Here is an 18,937-nt window from a genome sequence, read left to right on the forward strand (position 1 = left end):
TATCTTTAAATGTATTTTTCGAAATAAAAGATCTGTACTTAAAAAGGAACATACTTTTTTGAGAGGGATATTTCGAGCGGGTAACATTTTCTATTTTGGGACCAAATCTAGGAGTCTACCATATCATAAATGCATCTTTCACACACATATGCACTTCGCATAATATAGATTTTATGCATTTGCTCCGTTTTTCTAAAATTAAATTTCGAAAAACGCGGAAATGCGTCGCACAAAATTCTGCATAAATTCAAATATAAGTAAGAGTAACCATAAAGTACGTACATATGTAAATAGGACATATGTACTTATGTTTAGAGCTTAGAAAAGGTGTGAAAACTCATGTTACATAGTGTATTTTAGTAGTAGTTTTAAATGCGAAACAACAAAAAGAATATAAAATATCCGAACACACATTTGCTTTTTACTATAAAAAATATGTCAAAAACACGTAAAATAGAATATCATAAATGGTATGAAATTGACTTCGAAGGGAAAAGGACAGAAATTTGTCAAATATTAATGGAATTAAAGAAATATACAGACATGGTTTGTAAATATGTATATCTAGGCAAACATATTGCACAAGTATTGAAATTAAGTTTCTTCTTTAGTTTCTTTCTCTTACTGAATTACTATATTTTTGTTTTGCTATCTTACCCTCATCGGACTCAACTTGAAGGCAACGACGCCTTTGTTGTGCTTATTGAACATAACTCGTCCGTTTATTAGATGTTATAATACCGGTGTGTAAGATTTTAGAAATTCATTTTCTAGCGCGCGAAGTTAATTGCTAAAAAGTAATAATAACGGCAATCGCACTTCTTTTCGCGAACTAAATAAAGAATATTTTTATTTCAATGAGAATTTTCAAAGCACAACAAGAAATTTGTGCAAAACAGACACGTATTCAGCATCACAATAGCAAGGAAACTAAATTGCGCGCACACAAATCGCCGACGCTAATGGTCCATGCCGCGGCAGACACCCCAAAAGAGAACGCACTATGCACCCTCCTACAAGTGCGAGGCAAGTGTTCTTAGCGCTGTCGAATAAATGGAAACAGAGACCACAGAGATCGCAGCTGAAGCAGTTGAGAGAATAAACACCACCAGCGCACAGTGGTTTCGTCCATTCGAAATATACGAAAAAGTAAAAAGCGAAAAAATAAACCAATTGTCCTCAAAATGCCCAAACTTCTTAATGGCAAATCAGTTTTATCTGGAAATCTAACGGGGCTTTCTAAAAATAGCATTGAAGTTGTGATTAGTTCTTCATTTTTTAAGAGGGATTCCTTGTAAAGTGAACGTTTACGAATTAAAATTATTTTTAATAGATAAAGGTATTTATTTTATGTTACAAAATTGACAAAAACTAACTAGTTTGTTTTGCAGTTATTCTTAAATCGATACTTTAGTTTACCCTGTATTTTATGCAATTTATGTGCGACTTTAAATTTGTTCATAAGGTTTTAGGTGTGTTCAAGAGCATCAACTTGGTAAAAGCGCTATCTGTGGGTTACAAGATTAATTATAAAAAATTTGGGAACTATGATCTTGAAACCAAACCCTGGTTTTATCTCCTACCATCGGTGCATACACTTTTACTTCATGCTTTTGAAGTTATAAATCATTCCAATTACAGCACACGCGGAAAATTTCACGTGTCGATTCAAATACAGAGCCATACAAGCGAAACCACTGTGCAGCGCTCCTCACAAAAGCGCACAAATGAACAGAATGTTGCTTTCACTTTCGTTCAGTGAAATAAAATGCTACCCGCAGCGCCGACACACACATACATACATACACATCCAACGTAGGCATAACAAAAGCGCTGCGAACTTTTCAAATTTCAAACCCAACGATATTCAGACTTAAAAGAGCTTTCCCCACTCCAAAATTGGTATATAGTATGAAAGTTCCGTTACTCACCACACAGGCATCACGCATCTGCGTCACTTGCATCTCCAGATCACGTATACGCTTGACGGCCGCCTCTTCGACACGCGTGTGTTTAGCTACTTTGTCGGCAATGCGTTGAACTCCCTCCATGGTGAGCGAATGCTGTCGTGGCGACGGATGCAACGGAGAGCCTGGAGTTTGCGTTATTGTTGCTCCATTGTCTGCACCACCTGTTAAGGGCGCTGAGTTGGCAGGGCCTGCGCCACTTACAGACACATCCTCGGTGACACTATTTGTATTTGAAGAAATCGAGTGATGCACAGATTCGAGCGTTTTCGTTTTCTGGTCAAGAGTGTTCTCAATGTCGCGGAGCTGCAATTGTACCAATATTACAAGTAATTACTTATTAATAAAGTGTTGAGACAATCAAAATTAAAATTGAATCAAGTGAAAATAAACCTAAATTGTTAAACGAAAAATTTATTTAATTCAATCGGGTAAAATAGTCAACAAAATGTTCCCTGTCCAATCCGTTATAGCGCCAAAAGCTTTGGATTAGTTAGCTTCAGTACGTCAAATTTTAAACGCTTTTTCTCGAAATTGCATTTTAAATCGGTCGACGATGGTACTCGGTACTTTTTTACTACAGCTTCACAGTTATTTAGTAGAGTAATGCAACCTTTTATTTGAATATCTTATGCAAGGCTACAACATATACATACAAGGTAAGTTCCACAGTAAACAGGACTTTTTGAATCAAGCGCCCCTTAATGGCGCCATCTATATGTCGACTTGTGCGTTAGAATCTGCTATTTGAATCGATTATCCAGTGAGAATTTCATGATATTTCATTGATTGGAAATGAAGTTATTGCGTTTTAAGCGTCAGTATGTTTGTGTTTTCGGTGCGAAAACAAGCTTCGAACAAAGAGCCAACACTAAATTTTGTTTTAAAATTGGTAAAACTTTTACCGAAACGTTTCAATTGATGAAACAAGTTTATGGCGATGATTGCTTATTGCGTAGCAGAATGCACAAGCGGTTTCAACGTTTTCAAAGTGGTCGTGAGGACATAAATGACGATCAACATGTGGGCCAATCAAAATCCGTGATCACGGGAAATTCTATCGAAACTGTGCGTGATTTCGTCAAAAATCAGCCGAAATCATCATTGAAATTCATGGAAATGGAATTGAACATCTCCAAAACATCGATTTATTGCATTTTGACCGAACATTTGGGCTTACGAAAGGTGGGTGCACGGTTTGTTCCGCACAAATTGACTGACGACCAAAAATTGCTCAGTATCCAACATTCAATCGACGCCTGTGACCGATTATTTGACCAAAAATCACATTTTAAACATTAACCCCTCCCCGTATTCACCTGATATGGCACCGTGCGACTTCTTCCTTTTCGGAAAAATGCATTTGCTCATGAAAGGAAAGCGTTATACAGACGTAGAGGCCATTTAAAAGGCTTGCACCGTCATTTTGGCAGCCATACCGGCCAACGAGCTAAAACCTTCGTTCGACATCCTTTTGGACCGTGCAAAAAACTGACTGAAGCAGAAGGAGACTATTTTTAATAAAATAAATTAATTTTGCCGAAAAAACAATTTGTTCTGTTTTTTTTTTTTAAGTTCTGTTTACTTTGGAAAGCACCTTGTACATTCATATATGTATATACTTTACTGGTAATTCTGTGGTATTAAATTTCAAGCATTTAGCAAAAGTTAACAGAATCAACGACTGATTTCGCAGATTGACATTTTTTTTACTATTTTTGTACGCTTAATAATATATTTAATAAAACTTTATAGAGGAAAATTCGATTTTTGTTTCGTAGTCCCAGAATAAATTGTCTCGAGTTAGGCCTTATTTGGAAATAAAATTCAAACTTTATGATAGGTAAAAAAAAAGCATATGAAATTAAAAACTAATAAATAGTAAAAATTCACCTGCTCTACAACTTGATCCAACACCATGCTTTGCTCTGCGGACGGACGCATGTTTTGCATTTTCTCTTCCAAAAAACGTATACGCTCCTGGTAGCCCGCACCAATTTCCACTTTTAAACTCTGAACCTCGTGCTGAAGTGTTTCGTTTGAACGCGTCTGGGTGTTTATGTACTCCTCCAGTTGCTATAATTGTTCACGAAAATTATAAATTTATTAAAGAAAACTTTTTAAATAGAATTTTTAATCCACGTGGTATTATTAATATATACATATATATACTATATATTTATATGCATAAGGGAAGGGAAGGGAAATGTGAAATTATCCCGCTATCTCACCTTGTTCTTTTCACTCAAGACATGCTCATTGAGCGCCTTGGTCTCCACTTGGGTTTCCAATTCGGTGATAATTTCACGCAAAACGAAGATTTTATCAATAGAAGCCTTCAATTCAACTTCAAATTTGTCACGTTTCGCAATCGACTCGTTGAGCCTTTGTGTGAGTTCACGAATTTGAGCCTCCAATTGCTCCGTCTGTATTGTAAAAATTATAAAAAATTAAAACCATTCAGAACAACTGTAAACAATTTAATACAGGTATTACAATAAAAAATAAAAATTTAGTTTCTAGAACAATAATACATAATTTAAGTATTCCATGAAACCAAATATCTTAAAAAAGGGTTATTTAAGAAAAAAGTCACCCAGGTTGGTTTAAAAAAATTATATTTATAAGTAAAAAATATATAATATATTAATAACAAATTTGTATAAATATAAAAATAGAAAAAAATAATAGAAGAAAGGTCAGTGCTTATTTTACAATAACTCTATCTTTTGTATACATATGTATAACAATTTCCGAAGAGCTCTTTAATTCTTAAATTTATGGCTGCTGTTAGTTAATTTAGTAAATGATGAAAGTGATGAAATATTCTATTTTCTACTCACGTAAAAATATATGTACATTGTGACGAAAAAGCACCCGGAAATTGTAGCTAAATTAACCGATTGAATGATATGTTAAAAAATTGTATTTTGCTAAGTTGGCGGGACTACAACCAGTTGTTTGCAGCAGCCTTAGTAGTGCGTGCCGTTCTTTATAATGTATAAAAATATCTAACAAAGAATTTGTCTAAAATTTTGTATTTCTAACAAAATTTCGTGTGCGAAATCGTTGGGAATGTTGGAAAAGGCTTACGGCTTCAAAAACAGAACCCTAGGAGTGGTACAAAGCCTTCAAAGACGGTCGAGAGATCGTTGAAAACACGAGTCCTTATGGACGACCTTTGACCTCTTCAACAAGTAAGTGCCAGATAGATGGCAAGAGAGCTGAACATCTCTCGCGAGTTCGTTCGAATGATTTTGGTGGATATTTTGCGTATGAAACGCGTTCCTGCTCGACTCGTCCGATAAAGCTGAATTTTTTCAAAAAAAGTATCGAAAAAAGGTCTTCTTGTTCCAAAAGGCCATGAATATCATCGATCAACCACCGCATTCACCAGATTTGGCTTCGTGTGATTTTTTCTTGTTCCCCAAACTGAAATTGTCGCTCCGCGGAACCCGTTTTCAGTCGATCGAAGAGATAAAACAAAACTCGCTAAAGGACCTGAAGGCCATCCCATGTGCTTAAGAAAAGTGTTGCTGAAAAATTAAATATTTTGCTTTTATTTACAATATCCGGGCACTATTTTGTCATAATGTATATCAAATATTATAAAAATACATGTGCCCTTATACATACATAAAAAGGTATGTGTATGCATATTTGCCCTTGGACTATCGGGCAGTCGTGCGGAAAGTTGCCTAACATTCCTTAGTTTCAGAAGCCGTTCCACGACCACAGTACGCGTCAGAGGCAGGGTGCCATAAAATTCGATTAGGTGTTCGGTGTGTTCAACAGTTTGTTTACATGCATACAGTATATAACATAGAGATATAATGTAAATAAATTACTTTTTTTGTTTTATGTATACTGAAACTACACCAAGTGTTTTCTAATTGGCTGAAGTATATTTTTTTACATAAAAGACATAATATTTCTACATTTTTGCCTTATGGAAACAGTATAAAATTGTTTGTAATTTTTATTTTTTGAAATTTCGCATTCAACTCCGTTATAGTTAAGAGTCTTATAGACATTTATGTGAATAACTGCCGTTAGTCCTAAAATGTGAAAAGTTTCATCAATATATGGCTTACATAATACGCTTCTTTGCTCACTATGACAAAAACTGTACATAATAAAAAACAAGAAAACAGATTTATGTCAGTTACTTGTTTGATTCACCACAAATATACTAATGACTTATGTTGAATTGACGACAGCTGTTATCTTCAAATTTTATATGCCGTAACGGTGTCGGTGCACATACGACTACTTAAATTTCAATCAGAATAGTGTTGGCCACCCAATGACACCCATTTGTATCAGTTTGATTGAACCTTATCATTATTTAGTATATAAGTACGTAAACATATAAAATAAACATGCACGTTTTATTTTTATTAATGAAATCAACTTGTTTATAAACATTTTAAATAAAATTACAATTTGTTAGTAAAAAAGTAATGGTTAGAAAATAATGAAAAAACATAAAATTTGTTAATTCGAGTTATGGCAATATGAGTAATTAATTGTATTATTCGTAACATTTCCGTTCATAAAATAAATTCATAATCCCATTCATAGTACTAGAAATAGAAAACCATAATCAAGTGTTAGCTTAAATTTCAAAAAAGTGTGAAAATATTAAATGAGAATATTTGAAAAACATTTCCTTGCACAAAATACATAAACAACAACTTAAAATACAGAATTGCATCAACAACAGCAACAGAGAGAGATTGCAATGAATAAATGAAGCACCAAGCACCGAATCAATAAATCCAATGGATATAACGCTGAAAGTCAGAGAGTAGAATGTGTGCATATGCCACTCACCTCCTTGGACGCATTTTCGAAAACATGGCGCTCCTTCTCTTTATCGCGTAGCTGCGCCTTTAGACGCTCAATTTCGCGTTGAAACTCATCACGTTCTTGTTCCCGCTCGGCAGCCTGCTCTTCGAGGAAATGACGAGTTGCTTTCAGCTGTTTATCTGCCGCGTCAATCTGCATATTGTCCATGAGTTGCCAAACAATTATTTTTTATATTTATTATAGGACAAATTGTTCTTATTACACTAAACTAAAATGTGTACTTATATATTTAAAAAATAATTGCGATGTAATGTTGAGTAATATTTTCTAAAGAGTCGTAGTAGAATTATTTACTCGCATGCCTAAATATGAAAATTAGCTATAACTGTAATGGAATTTAGTAATTTATTACATGCGACATATACATACACTTACATACAACTCATATATTCTACCCCATCGTATGCAACTAAACGATGATTCTAGGAAGCTACTTCACTCACCTGCGACTGCAGATCGTCGCGATCCTTCTTTCCGCATTCCATCACCTTCTCGCCTTCGCGGCAAAAGTCTTCGATCATTTGCAGCAACACAACGGTGGCATCATTGTTGGGTTGTTGTTGCATAGGCGATGAGAGTATTGTGCGCGCCTTCTCCTGCAATTGTGTGAAACTGGTTGATGAACGGTCCGAACCGGCAGCACGTGGCGGGCTCCTAAGCGATCCATGGCCATAACCCTCTGCATAATCGGTGTTGTTGAGTGAGTTCAGCTGTGACAATTGATCACGTAGCGCCTGCAGTTCCTGTCCCAATTCTGCATTCCGTTGGATTGTGTGCTCCAGTTCTTCCTGCAACTTGACGCGGTCGGTTTCCGATTTGACTAGACGATTTTTCAATTCGTGCACTTGGAAATTTAGCTCGGATGCATTGCCACCTGGCGTGGAGAAGAGCTCATCATTATTATTCATAGGGTGTTCAGTGCGTAGTCGATTCAAATCGGGCGGCAGCGAATTGAGCAACTGTCCTTGCTGGTGTTTTATGTGCTCTTTGTAGGTTGGTAAGTTTTGCTCATTCAGCGAAGAGGTGCGTATAAAACGATGTACCTGTTCGCCAATGGAAGGTGATTTTTCACCATCGCTATCGCCTTCACAGCAACTATCAATTTTCTCCAAGCCACTTGATAAGCTAGACAAGCGACGCCTGTGGCGCTTGCTTAGTTCTTCAGAGAGATGCAGCAGATATAGTGCTTCGGTATTTAACCGTTCCAAGCATTCGCGCAAATCAAAATCCTCATCTCCACTTTGGTTGCTAACGAATTCTACCAGACTAGGATCCTCTACCAATTCCAATAAATTGTGTACGTCAGGTATGCAACGGGACTGCTTATTAGAGGAAAGTGATGCATTCAATATTGAAATATTCATATCCACTTCTGGCGTTTGCTCGCCTAAGGTGCGATTGTGTGCGCCCATTAGACGCTGCACCTCTTGCAAGAGTGTGCTATTTATGTCTTCCTCGCAATTCACAACGCATTTGGCGAGCTCGGCTAGGACGCTGCGGAAAGTTTTGCACAGATCTCGCAAATTATCACGATCACTAATTATCTGTTCCAAGTTTCGAGCTGAATCGAACGTAGAATTGCGTTTATTCTTACGATTCAGCTGCTTTTCATAATCCATTTTTAGGCGCGACATCTGTGAAATAGCAAACAAATATATTTCAAGCTTAACATACTCTATGAAACTAGTAAAAAGTCAATTTTAAGCAAATTCAAAATTTTTACTATATTTGGTGCTACTACCATTTCACATTTTCACGGTCATCTGATTCAAAGAATATAACCTTCTATAAGAATTTCTTCCCTATGAAGTTGCGAAATTTTATTTTTTACGGAAAGGGAATTCCCTCTTTCGGCTTACTAACTGAGAAGACCAGTGGACACAAAACTTGAAATTATGCATATTTATTTCTAAACATTTGTTCCGATTACTCTTTCCAGGCTCTAACGGTGGGTTAAAGGGCTTAAAAAGGTGACTGAGAGGATGAATGGTGCACATTGGGGGTCGTAATGCGTGGTTGAGCTTCTTCCAACCGTATGATAGAAGAACACACTTATAATCTGTCATAAGGTCTTAATTTGGCTCAACCTACTATCCTAACTCAGACTGGTGTTGTCGACTAAATTTCCATAACATAGAACCCTATGTCTTTAATAATTGTAAGTCGTGAACTGACCAAGCTCAGAAGATCCTGACACTATTTTCAATAAATACCAGGCAGGTTGAACAATTTATATCGTTTCTATGAGGGGCAGCACCATTAGAAATAAACTCATATGTTTTGTAAATAGACTTAAAATTTATGTGTATTATAATATGTATTTCACAGCTGTTGGACAATTGTAACGTTATTTTCAAGTGACCAAATTTTAGTATTAAAAAAACTAGAAAGAGGAATTTCTTGTGTTGAAACTTGGAAACAGAATTTGTTAATCACAAAAATGCATCTGATTGAAAAAAAGAAAAACCAGGTATTCGAAGGAGATTTTCTAGATTCTGAAAACATAAAAAATCAACAAAATGGTTTTGTATAATATTAGAATATAGTTGGCAGTGATAGGAGACACTCTACAGATATCGATTACTTAGGATAACTTTTCCCAAAAATTGCACAAAATGTTCAACCTTTTTTATTCTCTAAATAGGGCATAACAATTTGCCAGGAAGTTGGTAACATTCACGAGGAAGCGTCGGGGACCCTATAAACTGTAAGTGTATAGAAATCATCTATATCCATCTGTTAGCATATAACTACCATACAATGTATGAACAACGTTCTTATTTGACAAGATATCTTCACAAAATTTGGCAGAAATTATTGGGCAATCTCTAAATATATAGTTCTGATCAGACCATATAGCACATAGCAGCCATACAAACAAATTGATAAAAATCAAGTCTTGTATAGATAACGTTTTTATTTGTGAAGGAGCCCTTTATTATAGGCTAAAGGGTACAACCGATGTTAACATTTTTTCTATTCTTCAAACAAACTTTGCGGATATGTAATTTTATACATAAATACAAAAAAAACGTGATAAACTAAATACTTTTAAGTAAATTATACGGAAAAAATATAAATACACACGTATTTAAAACTCATACCTCCTCTTCATGTTTGATTTGCAGCTGTGCGATTTTTAATTGACTCTTAGCGGTGAATTTCTCGCGCAATAAAATCAGTTCCGGCGGCCAATGTTGATCATCCGTTGTTGTTTCCGACAACAAAGTCTGCAAGAAAAACACAAAATTTAAGATTAATATTTGGCCTTCAAGTTGTTGTTCGATTTAAATATGAACGGAAATACATTTAATGGATGATTTTAAAGAGTAACATGAGCTTTGGGAATATTTTAGCGATCGTTCCCTTAAAGTGGTAATACTCGAAGAAAAGACAGAGGAAAAGATAATGCATTTTCAAAAAGGAAATATTTTTGAAACTTTACAAACCATGATCTCAAACAGTTTGGAGAAATCTTCAACTGCCAACATGACTCCATACATATTGATATATTTATAAATAACATGTGGCACGCCGTACATGTGGCACTCTGTTTACATTGCAAGAGAACGAATTGATGACCACGGCACCCACAACAAATTTATGTGTACAAATTCTATTCGTTCTCTAATGCCTTCATTCATCAAGAGTTTTCAGGAGTGGTGGGATTCGATAGTGAAATTGTGGCTTGAATGCAGAACAATGAAAGTTCCATTTTTAACCTTGCTCTTGTTTGTGTCTGGTGTTGTATCAATTTCGTAATTAGGGTGCCGCAAATTTCCCTTTGGAAATAGCTGGACGTTCAGTTCCCCTTTCAAGTCATAGATTTACCAAAAGTTCGCTTTGTTGACAGAGGGCTGGCATACTGACAGATGCAATAGCACATTGTTTACTTGCGTCTTGAAGCAAAATTTACATGGAGCATTTCGTTTTCAACGGGTGTCAGCGAAGTAAACATTACTCTCAAACAAAGACACTGCATTGAATTATGATAAAAACAAAACCTCAAATATGGGCCATTCATCAAAGGCTGACTGCCCCCGAGTAACCTAAGTCGTTGGCTAGAAAAGTTTGAATTATCTTTCATCATGTAAATCGATCTGAAAGACTACTTGAAGTGGGACTTTTCCTTTAATAACCGCATTTTTAAGATCTTTACCTTGTTATTCGCTAAGTTCGAGCTCAGCTCTTCTTAAAAAATATAGAGTGACAGGAAAACACTTAATCCAAGAGAGGGTGTGGATACAAGTGGCAAGCATCTATTCTAGCTGTCATCGATTCGTCATTTCTCTGCCAACTTGTGAAAAACTTCATTTGTAAAAGCAAATTTTATAAATTCATGTCGGAAAAATATAGAATCTCAGAACCGTTTTTTTAAGATTTGTTTTCCAGATTTTAAAAAAGTTTTACAATTACGAATGGCCCAAACAAAAATTACTTTCGAATCGACAAATGCAAATTAATACAACTGATCTGTGACAATAACATTTTTTTGTCATAAAACACTATGTGTAAATGTTCGTGAAATGAAAATAGCTCAATGCTTCCTGGTATTTTTCGATTCGCTACTCCCTTATAGCCCTGACAGACGGCAGCGCTAATTTGCATTAGCGGGCTTAATTTACATTTACTTGCGCATTTGACCCATGTTAATGCAAATTTGTAATGCACAAGAATTTCGTATTTAGCTGAATTTACCAAATTGGAGTAGGCAACACTGCTCAAAAATGCCGTCTCCTTTGCGTTTACAGCATCAGAGATAAGCAGTTTTATATTGCTAATTAAATTAAGTGCAAGTATATTAACAAAAACAAATTTTAATATTTTTAGATGGCAGAAAATAAACAACGGACAGTGTGCCATCCATTTTTCCAATATTCTTAACTTTTTCGCACACATTTTTCGCATTACAATCAATTATTGCTTTTAATTTCACTCAATTATCTTTTAACGTAGTTAATAATAAACGAATTTTTTCGTTAAATTTATATTGATTTTTCAAAAATACCAAAATTCCTATTAATAATTTATCATATTCATTTTTATTTCACTTTTTTTTAAATAAATAAGCAAATTTCACTATCAGCTGTCTAAATGCACAAGTCTGCCGTCTGTCACCATAAAATTTCAATGCGCACTAGCGTTGCTTAAGGCGCATTAATTTTGCTCGTCTGTCAGGGCTATAACGCTTGGCGAAGCGAATACAGTTGATATTTAATTATACTCCCCATAGTTTCGTGAACCGATGGCAGCTCTTATAATGTGTATGGTATATAATTTCCAGGCAGATAAGCAATTATATGCAAATAATCTGGCAAGTGCTACTATAAAAAAAATAAATGTATAAAGCAAGTGTGTGTATTATATTCCGATGACGTTCGCAAATGAACGATTCATTGATATTATTCAGGAAAATCACGATTTTTTTTATGCGTCTGTAGAATCAATTTATATCCCTTTTAATGAAAACAAGCAAACAACGGCAATTGAAAACATTTGAGTTTATAGATATATGTAAGTAGTACGTAAACCTCTACGCGTTCAGATACATAATATTGTATATACTTATGTACATACTGATGTATGTAAAGTAAAGGAAATTGCGCATTTAGCTACTGCTATGAGTTTCCGAAACATTTAAATTTTTATATTCTCTGTAGTATACTTATACTCGTAAGTATATATGAAACATTCACAAAAACGTTAATGCGATGTACTTTTAAAATGATTGCAAATATTTTCGAAAATAAAGGAATATGTTATCATTACAAAATTATCTTAGTTCTACCAACTGGTCGACAGCGAAGCGAAAATTTTGATAAATCTCTTCTACACGAAAACGAAATATTCAAAAAGTGTTCTCTCAAGGAAAAATACATATATGCAGATACATATGTACATATATAAAGTCAATGAATCAAATAAATTTATAAAAAGTGAAAAGGCTTCTGACGCTCCGAGCTTTTATTATTGCAAGCAGCTGATAATTTGACATCACTTCACCGACATCGAGTGAAAACATTATGTATGGGTTTGTGGGTATTGCAGCTTTTGGTAGAAATTCTTACAGTTTATAGAGCAGAACTCAAAAATATTTAATACTATGTTCGGACCGACAACGAAACATGTTTTCGATTTTATTGGAAGACATATTTTGCCGGCCCTAAATTGTCACTTGATATTTGTTTACATTCCATATACAAATACAGCTGTCACTTGATATTGTCATATTAGGGGGATTCTCTTGCTCTTGCAAAACCCTTGCACGGTGCACGAATTGCAGAATTTTCTTCTTGGTGCAACGGCACAACAACAAAGACACGCAGAAAATTATTTGCACTGTAAAATATGTCAGACCAAAACCCATGTTTATTTTCGTGCCGTCATATATCACTAGATTCTGCAATGGGTGCTCTCTTGGCCTTGCATATTTCGGTATAGGATTTTTGCATTTGGTGTCATCGTGCAGTCTTGCAAGAGCAAGAGAATCCCCCTATTGATAGTTCACAGTAAAAACTCATCGAAAGCACACATTGTCGGTCCGAACGACTTAGATTCCACAACCCACAAATGTGTTTTCAAAATGTTTTCAATTTCGGTCCGTACATAGTATAAGAGCCCTCAAAACTTAGCAGATGAACGGTATATACTTAGGTCTAGACAGCCAAGCCCGAAATATCTGGCAAGTCACAATCCATTTGTTTGGTATCATCCTGATGAAAGCTTCTGAGCGATTGCTATCTACCGTTTTACCTGCTGGGATGCTGAAACTCGATCCGAGCGCAAAGCTAACAAATGCGAGAAATCAGCTTTAAAATTGTACGAGTAAATTTTCATCGAAATCGCTCAGGCAGCGCATCCATCTATCGGAAAGTATTAAATACTTGTATTTTCTTTACGCCCTATTTTTTTACGCACAAAGCATCTATGAATTAGTTAGATTACATGTTCCAAATAAAATTATATTCGAACTAATAAAAAACAGAACAGAACGAAACGGTACAATAGCACGCCTAAAGGTGTCTACAGAGGAGACGCTCAAAGCCGAGTCGAGCGCAAAGCTAATTTTGATCCGCGCTGATCGATGTTAAGTACACTTTTCTATTATACTGGTACATATGTATGTATTTGCTTTTTAATTTTAATTTGGTATTGCTTATGCAAATAGTATTTTTCTTCACCAAACCCGGTTTTTTGTAGGCGAGAAGACGACAGGAAAGGCACTTTGTGTTCTTGTTCGTAACAGTTTCTTTTAACCGCAAAAGATTTAGTTCGAATAACATTCTATTTAAAACAAGAAATGTAATTATTTGCTGAGTGTTTAACTTCCCAATAGATTAGGAAACTTCCGTCATAAATTTGGCCTTGATAATATTATTAGCAGGTATTCTAAATATTTTTCTACCACATTCATGGTAATTTCTAGTAAGTAAAATATGAGATCATCATTCCAACATATAAATGAACAGCAAGCGAGACGGCACCGAAAAACGCTTCAACACTGATTTCTCGTATTGACCGCTGGACTTGGACTCGACGATTTTCATTATTTTATCCATATTTTTGACAATTGGCTTTCGAGTACGTTCGGCATCATTGTCATAAAAACGCAATCTACCAAATCGGAGTCCGTCATGTCTGGCCGTTAAAGTATCAGCCCCATAAACACTATTCACATTTTCAGCCAAAATATGACCTATTTTTTGCTGGTGTTATCTTTTAAGCGTGTTCAAACCGATTTACTGCGTCCGTGACTTTTTTCAAAATACTGCGAACTTCAATTCAGCAATCTAAATTAGCTGAAAATTGACGCAATGAAGCCATGAATAGATAAGTATGTGTACACAAATGCTGAGATATTATGGACATTTTTGACATATCTACATATATGTACATACACATACGCATTCATCTATGCTAGGCTAAGCCCCTTTATACATTTATACAAACTTGAGTATGATTTTCAACGAGTAAACCAGCAGTTGTCCGCCAATAATTGGCTTCTAACGGTCAGATATAAATCAAATTAAAGTATCCACACGTACATATGTACATTTAATATTCTATTAGGCGCATAACATTAATAAAAGCTAAGTGACAACAACGATAGAAGTGTCCGTTAAATTTCGATTTGGCTCCAAAGGCACAGGGTGTTAGCAGTGGAAAATAATTTAAATATTTGTACGTTTAAATTAAATTTAGAATGAATAGAAGACAAGCAACAACAGATGAGACAAAGAAACAGCAGTGACCTACAAAAATGTATAAGCACGCAAGTATTAAGGGGTTTTGATGAATTTATGGCCCAATGGCCAAGGGTATTTATATACAGATCGGCCTATGGAAACTTGTGTAAAAGTAAAATTTCCTTTGCAGTAAATCAAAGTAATCTCATTTTTTAAAATTTTGCTCTGAATTTCCACGCAGCTCTTTCAAAGCACTATTTATTTTAGGTATAGAGTTCGAAACCCGGCATTTTTCAACCATTTTTAGGATTCTTCAATGGTTTTTGCTCCCTTAATTTCTAGATAATAGATATTTTCTTTATATTTTAATGAAATATTAATATTTGGCCGTTCATTAAAACAAAAATAAGTGAAGAATTTCGGCCGCTTCTGGCTTTAAACTATTCCAACTAGCGTCATTAAATGTTTACTTTCAAATGTCGCGTTGCCTTGATTAATAATTTCATTTCAGTAATCGCAAAAACTGTTACTACCATTGATCAAAATGTATCGGAAGAACATGATACATATCGTAACTATTATTTGAAATGTAATGAAACTTTGATAGACTATATTTCCAAAAAATCAGCCAGAACGTAGGGCACGTTCGAGCAAGCAAACAACTGCACCAATATAGCAACCCCGCTGTTTCTCTGCAGATACTCAGCTGACACTTAACTTAATCAAGGCAAATATTTTCGCGACATTTGAGAAGTGAAAATCTTAAAATTAATTTTGCCTGGAAAAAGCATTTCCAGTATATTATAAATTTAAATAAACAGCGATTTCACTTTACTTTCTTCTGCCATCATAAATTTTGCTGACGACGATTGGTTCAGTTTTGTGCTCATGAAATGTCAAAATATGAACTGCTCTGATACTTGACATTTTCAAATGTTGCAATATTTTTACGTCGAATATGATGCTTTGATATATTGCAGAAGCAGAGTTTGAAAAGCTACGCTACTCCGGTAGAATTTCATTATACCCTGAACAGGGTATATTAAGTTTGTCACGATGTTTGTAACACCCAGAAAGAAGCGTTGCAGACCCTATAAAGTATATATATAAATAATCAGTATGTTGAGCTGAGTCGATTTAACCATGTCCGTCTGTCTGTCTGTCTGTCCGTCCGTCCGTCCGTCCGTCTGTATATATACGAAGGGACTAGCCTCAGTTTTTAAGATATCGTTTTGAAATTTTGCAAACGTCATTTTCTCTTCAAGAAGCTGCTCATTTGTCGGAACGGCCGATATCGGACCATTATAACATATAACTGCCATATAAACTGAACGATCGGAATCAAGTTCTTGTATGGAAAACTTTCACATTTGACAATGAATCTTCACCACATTTGGTATATATTATTTCCTAAGGCAACAATGTAATCTCCGAAAAAATTGTTCAGATCGGATTACTATAGCATATAGCTTCCATACAAACTGAACATATAGTTACTAAAAGAAATGCACCTGTGAAGGGTATATTAGCTTCGGTGCAGCCGAAGTTAACGTTTTTTCTTGTTTTGTTATTGCTACCGCTCTCACTTTGACGGGAAACATAGCAGAGCCATAGCAGAACAATGTAAGAGTATATGCTCTGCTCTGCTCGGAGTTTTGTTAGGTAAAAAACTATAGCTGTAGCAATAGTCAAAAATGAAGTGCTATGCTCTGCTCGGGCGTAGCCGAAGCAAAAAATTGGGTGCAGGGCTAATAAAAATTGTGCATGTGCTACAGCTCTCGCATTTGTTTGTTGTTTTTTTCTTTTTTGCAATTAAGATATTATTGAGATTCATCGGTATATCTTAAAATTTAGTAAGCCATCATTTTTTTGAGGCCGTTTATGTTGTTATGTCCGAAAAGATATAGATCCTGCAGTGGCTGTTTACAAAGAGAAGTGACAACATCATTGACATTTGTAAATATCACTCTCACGTAGTAATTATGTACATGCCCTTCAACACCACAAAAATAACAAACCTGGTCCTTTTAACCGAGTTCTGCCCACGCGCCACTTCACAAACTCATTCATAAATGCGCATGTCAGCGCATGTTTCAACACCGACCAAACCCTAGAGGAGCCACACATGTTTGTTGTTTGTGTTATTCTTCACTTTCGTCAATATTTGTTTATTATTGTAAGTTTTGAAGGGATTCGTACACAGGTAAATGCTAACTTCTCTTCACACCTCTCGTGACATAATAAACAAAACAACGGATTAGACATGTTATTGTTTTTCTTCATGAATGCATGAAGGCTCGTGTAAATCTATAGAGTGCAAGTTTTGTAAACAAAGCATCGAAGTGATTTGAAGAAAGAGCCATTTAAATAGTGACGTAATGCAACGGAAAGGGTTATTGTTCTCTAATTACTTTAATAATGGTAAAAACAATACAAAAATAGTAATCTTAAACTTCGGCTTTTGGGCCTATTTGTACTAGTTTGAGCTAACTTCGATTCGTCTATATTTGAAGAGTGATGAGTCGAACCAATAACAAGTTAGAATAGAAAGAATTTAAATTTCAGAAATTAATTTTCGAATTCAAGGAAATTAAATTTTAAATTGTTTTTTTTTTCTTATTATTAAATTTTATATATGATCACTCATAGGACTGCGTCGAATAAAATTGTTCAATTTTTATAAACTTACTTATATATCGTCACCTAAAATGCAAAATAACGTAACAACATTTTCGAAAATTTACAGTGGCGTGAATGTAACACGAAATAAAATGGAAAAAGAGGGGAAAAATAATTTAATATTAGTTAAAACTGGTTCATATATGAGCGCAGAATCTGAAAATGTTGGACATATGTAATATTATGTATGCAATTTGAAGCAGTGATTCGTAATCAATAAGATACTCAATTCCGAATTTATTGATGATACGTTATTTTGCATTTCAGGTGACGATATATTTTATTTGAAATTTTTATTTTAGAGTTGAAAAATAAAAGAAGGTACCAAGAATTATGTGTTTTTTAATTACAAAATTTTAATTTTTCCGAAACCCCTCCATTAGCTGCTGAAGACGTCTTTCTTTTAAAGTCTGGTAGGTTTTTGGTTACTGCTTTGTTGCCTCTATCACCCTCTTTTACTAAAGCCGAGTATCTCTCGATCTGCCTTAATTCGAACAGTCAGGTGGATTTGGTTTTCTAGGCACTAATATTAATTCATTATGTTGGAACCACTCTAATGCTATTTTGCTATAGTCACATGGCGCGATGGGTCAATCTTTTATAAACATTTCTTCATAAATATTTCGCTGTTGATTGTACCCGATGTAACAAATGAGCTGCTCCTTTCGCCACAACTGCAATTGTCTGCCACTCAAGAAATTTCTGGGGAATTTTTGTCAACTTTTTGCGCGTACTAAGCAGCCAATCTTCATCGCCAATTTCATCCCCGAAATGCTTGAGTCTTTCTTGAGAATAACCACAACGTTCTTCGCCTTTCTTTTTGGAAATTTTTAATGTTTTCGCGCCCTTCCACTTCGCTAGCCCTTTTCGCGTAAAATAAATTTTTATTGAGTCTTACGGACGCATAATATTTTCTGACATTTACTTCAAAGCTATTAAAATAAACAATTTTTTAATTGAAATTTTTAATTGCACTGTATGGAAGAAATTGTAACGGACAATTTTATTGGACGCAAAATTTTTACATAAACATATTTACTCATTTTAACCATTTTTAGGAATTGGACATTATGGGTTTTTCGGCAATTAATGTTAGCGTAAAATATTTTAGATGAGTAGCGATCGTCCGAAGCAACAAAATATAAGATTTTTGATGTGACGCAAACCCATAACCTAAAAGCTCTCAGCTTTAATGGTCGCGTACTAATTAGTGTACGCTTAAATATAAAAATC

At 35.0% G+C, this 18,937-nt stretch overlaps 1 protein-coding gene across 11 annotated transcripts in view; it reads right to left on the reverse strand.

Annotated features, from left to right (window-relative positions):
- Window positions 1-18,937, reverse strand: part of LOC120777944 (pericentrin) — a 64,800-nt gene that overhangs the window by 10,774 nt on the left and 35,089 nt on the right. For 7 of the 11 annotated variants that reach the window (XM_040109549.1, XM_040109552.1, XM_040109547.1 and 4 more), the window contains 6 exons: window positions 9,944-10,069; window positions 7,283-8,473; window positions 6,804-6,971; window positions 4,199-4,393; window positions 3,861-4,043; window positions 1,932-2,273 (listed from right to left, as the gene is read on the reverse strand). In XM_040109549.1, coding sequence (XP_039965483.1) covers window positions 1,932-2,273; window positions 3,861-4,043; window positions 4,199-4,393; window positions 6,804-6,971; window positions 7,283-8,473; window positions 9,944-10,069 — 2,205 coding nt within the window. The remainder of the gene's footprint in view (window positions 1-1,931; window positions 2,274-3,860; window positions 4,044-4,198; window positions 4,394-6,803; window positions 6,972-7,282; window positions 8,474-9,943; window positions 10,070-18,937) is intronic. The other 4 variants (XM_040109553.1, XM_040109550.1, XM_040109557.1 and 1 more) reach the window with 1 other exon arrangement.

The sequence above is a fragment of the Bactrocera tryoni genome, chromosome 5 (assembly GCF_016617805.1).
Source record: "Bactrocera tryoni isolate S06 chromosome 5, CSIRO_BtryS06_freeze2, whole genome shotgun sequence".
Taxonomy (NCBI): Eukaryota; Metazoa; Arthropoda; class Insecta; order Diptera; family Tephritidae; genus Bactrocera; species Bactrocera tryoni.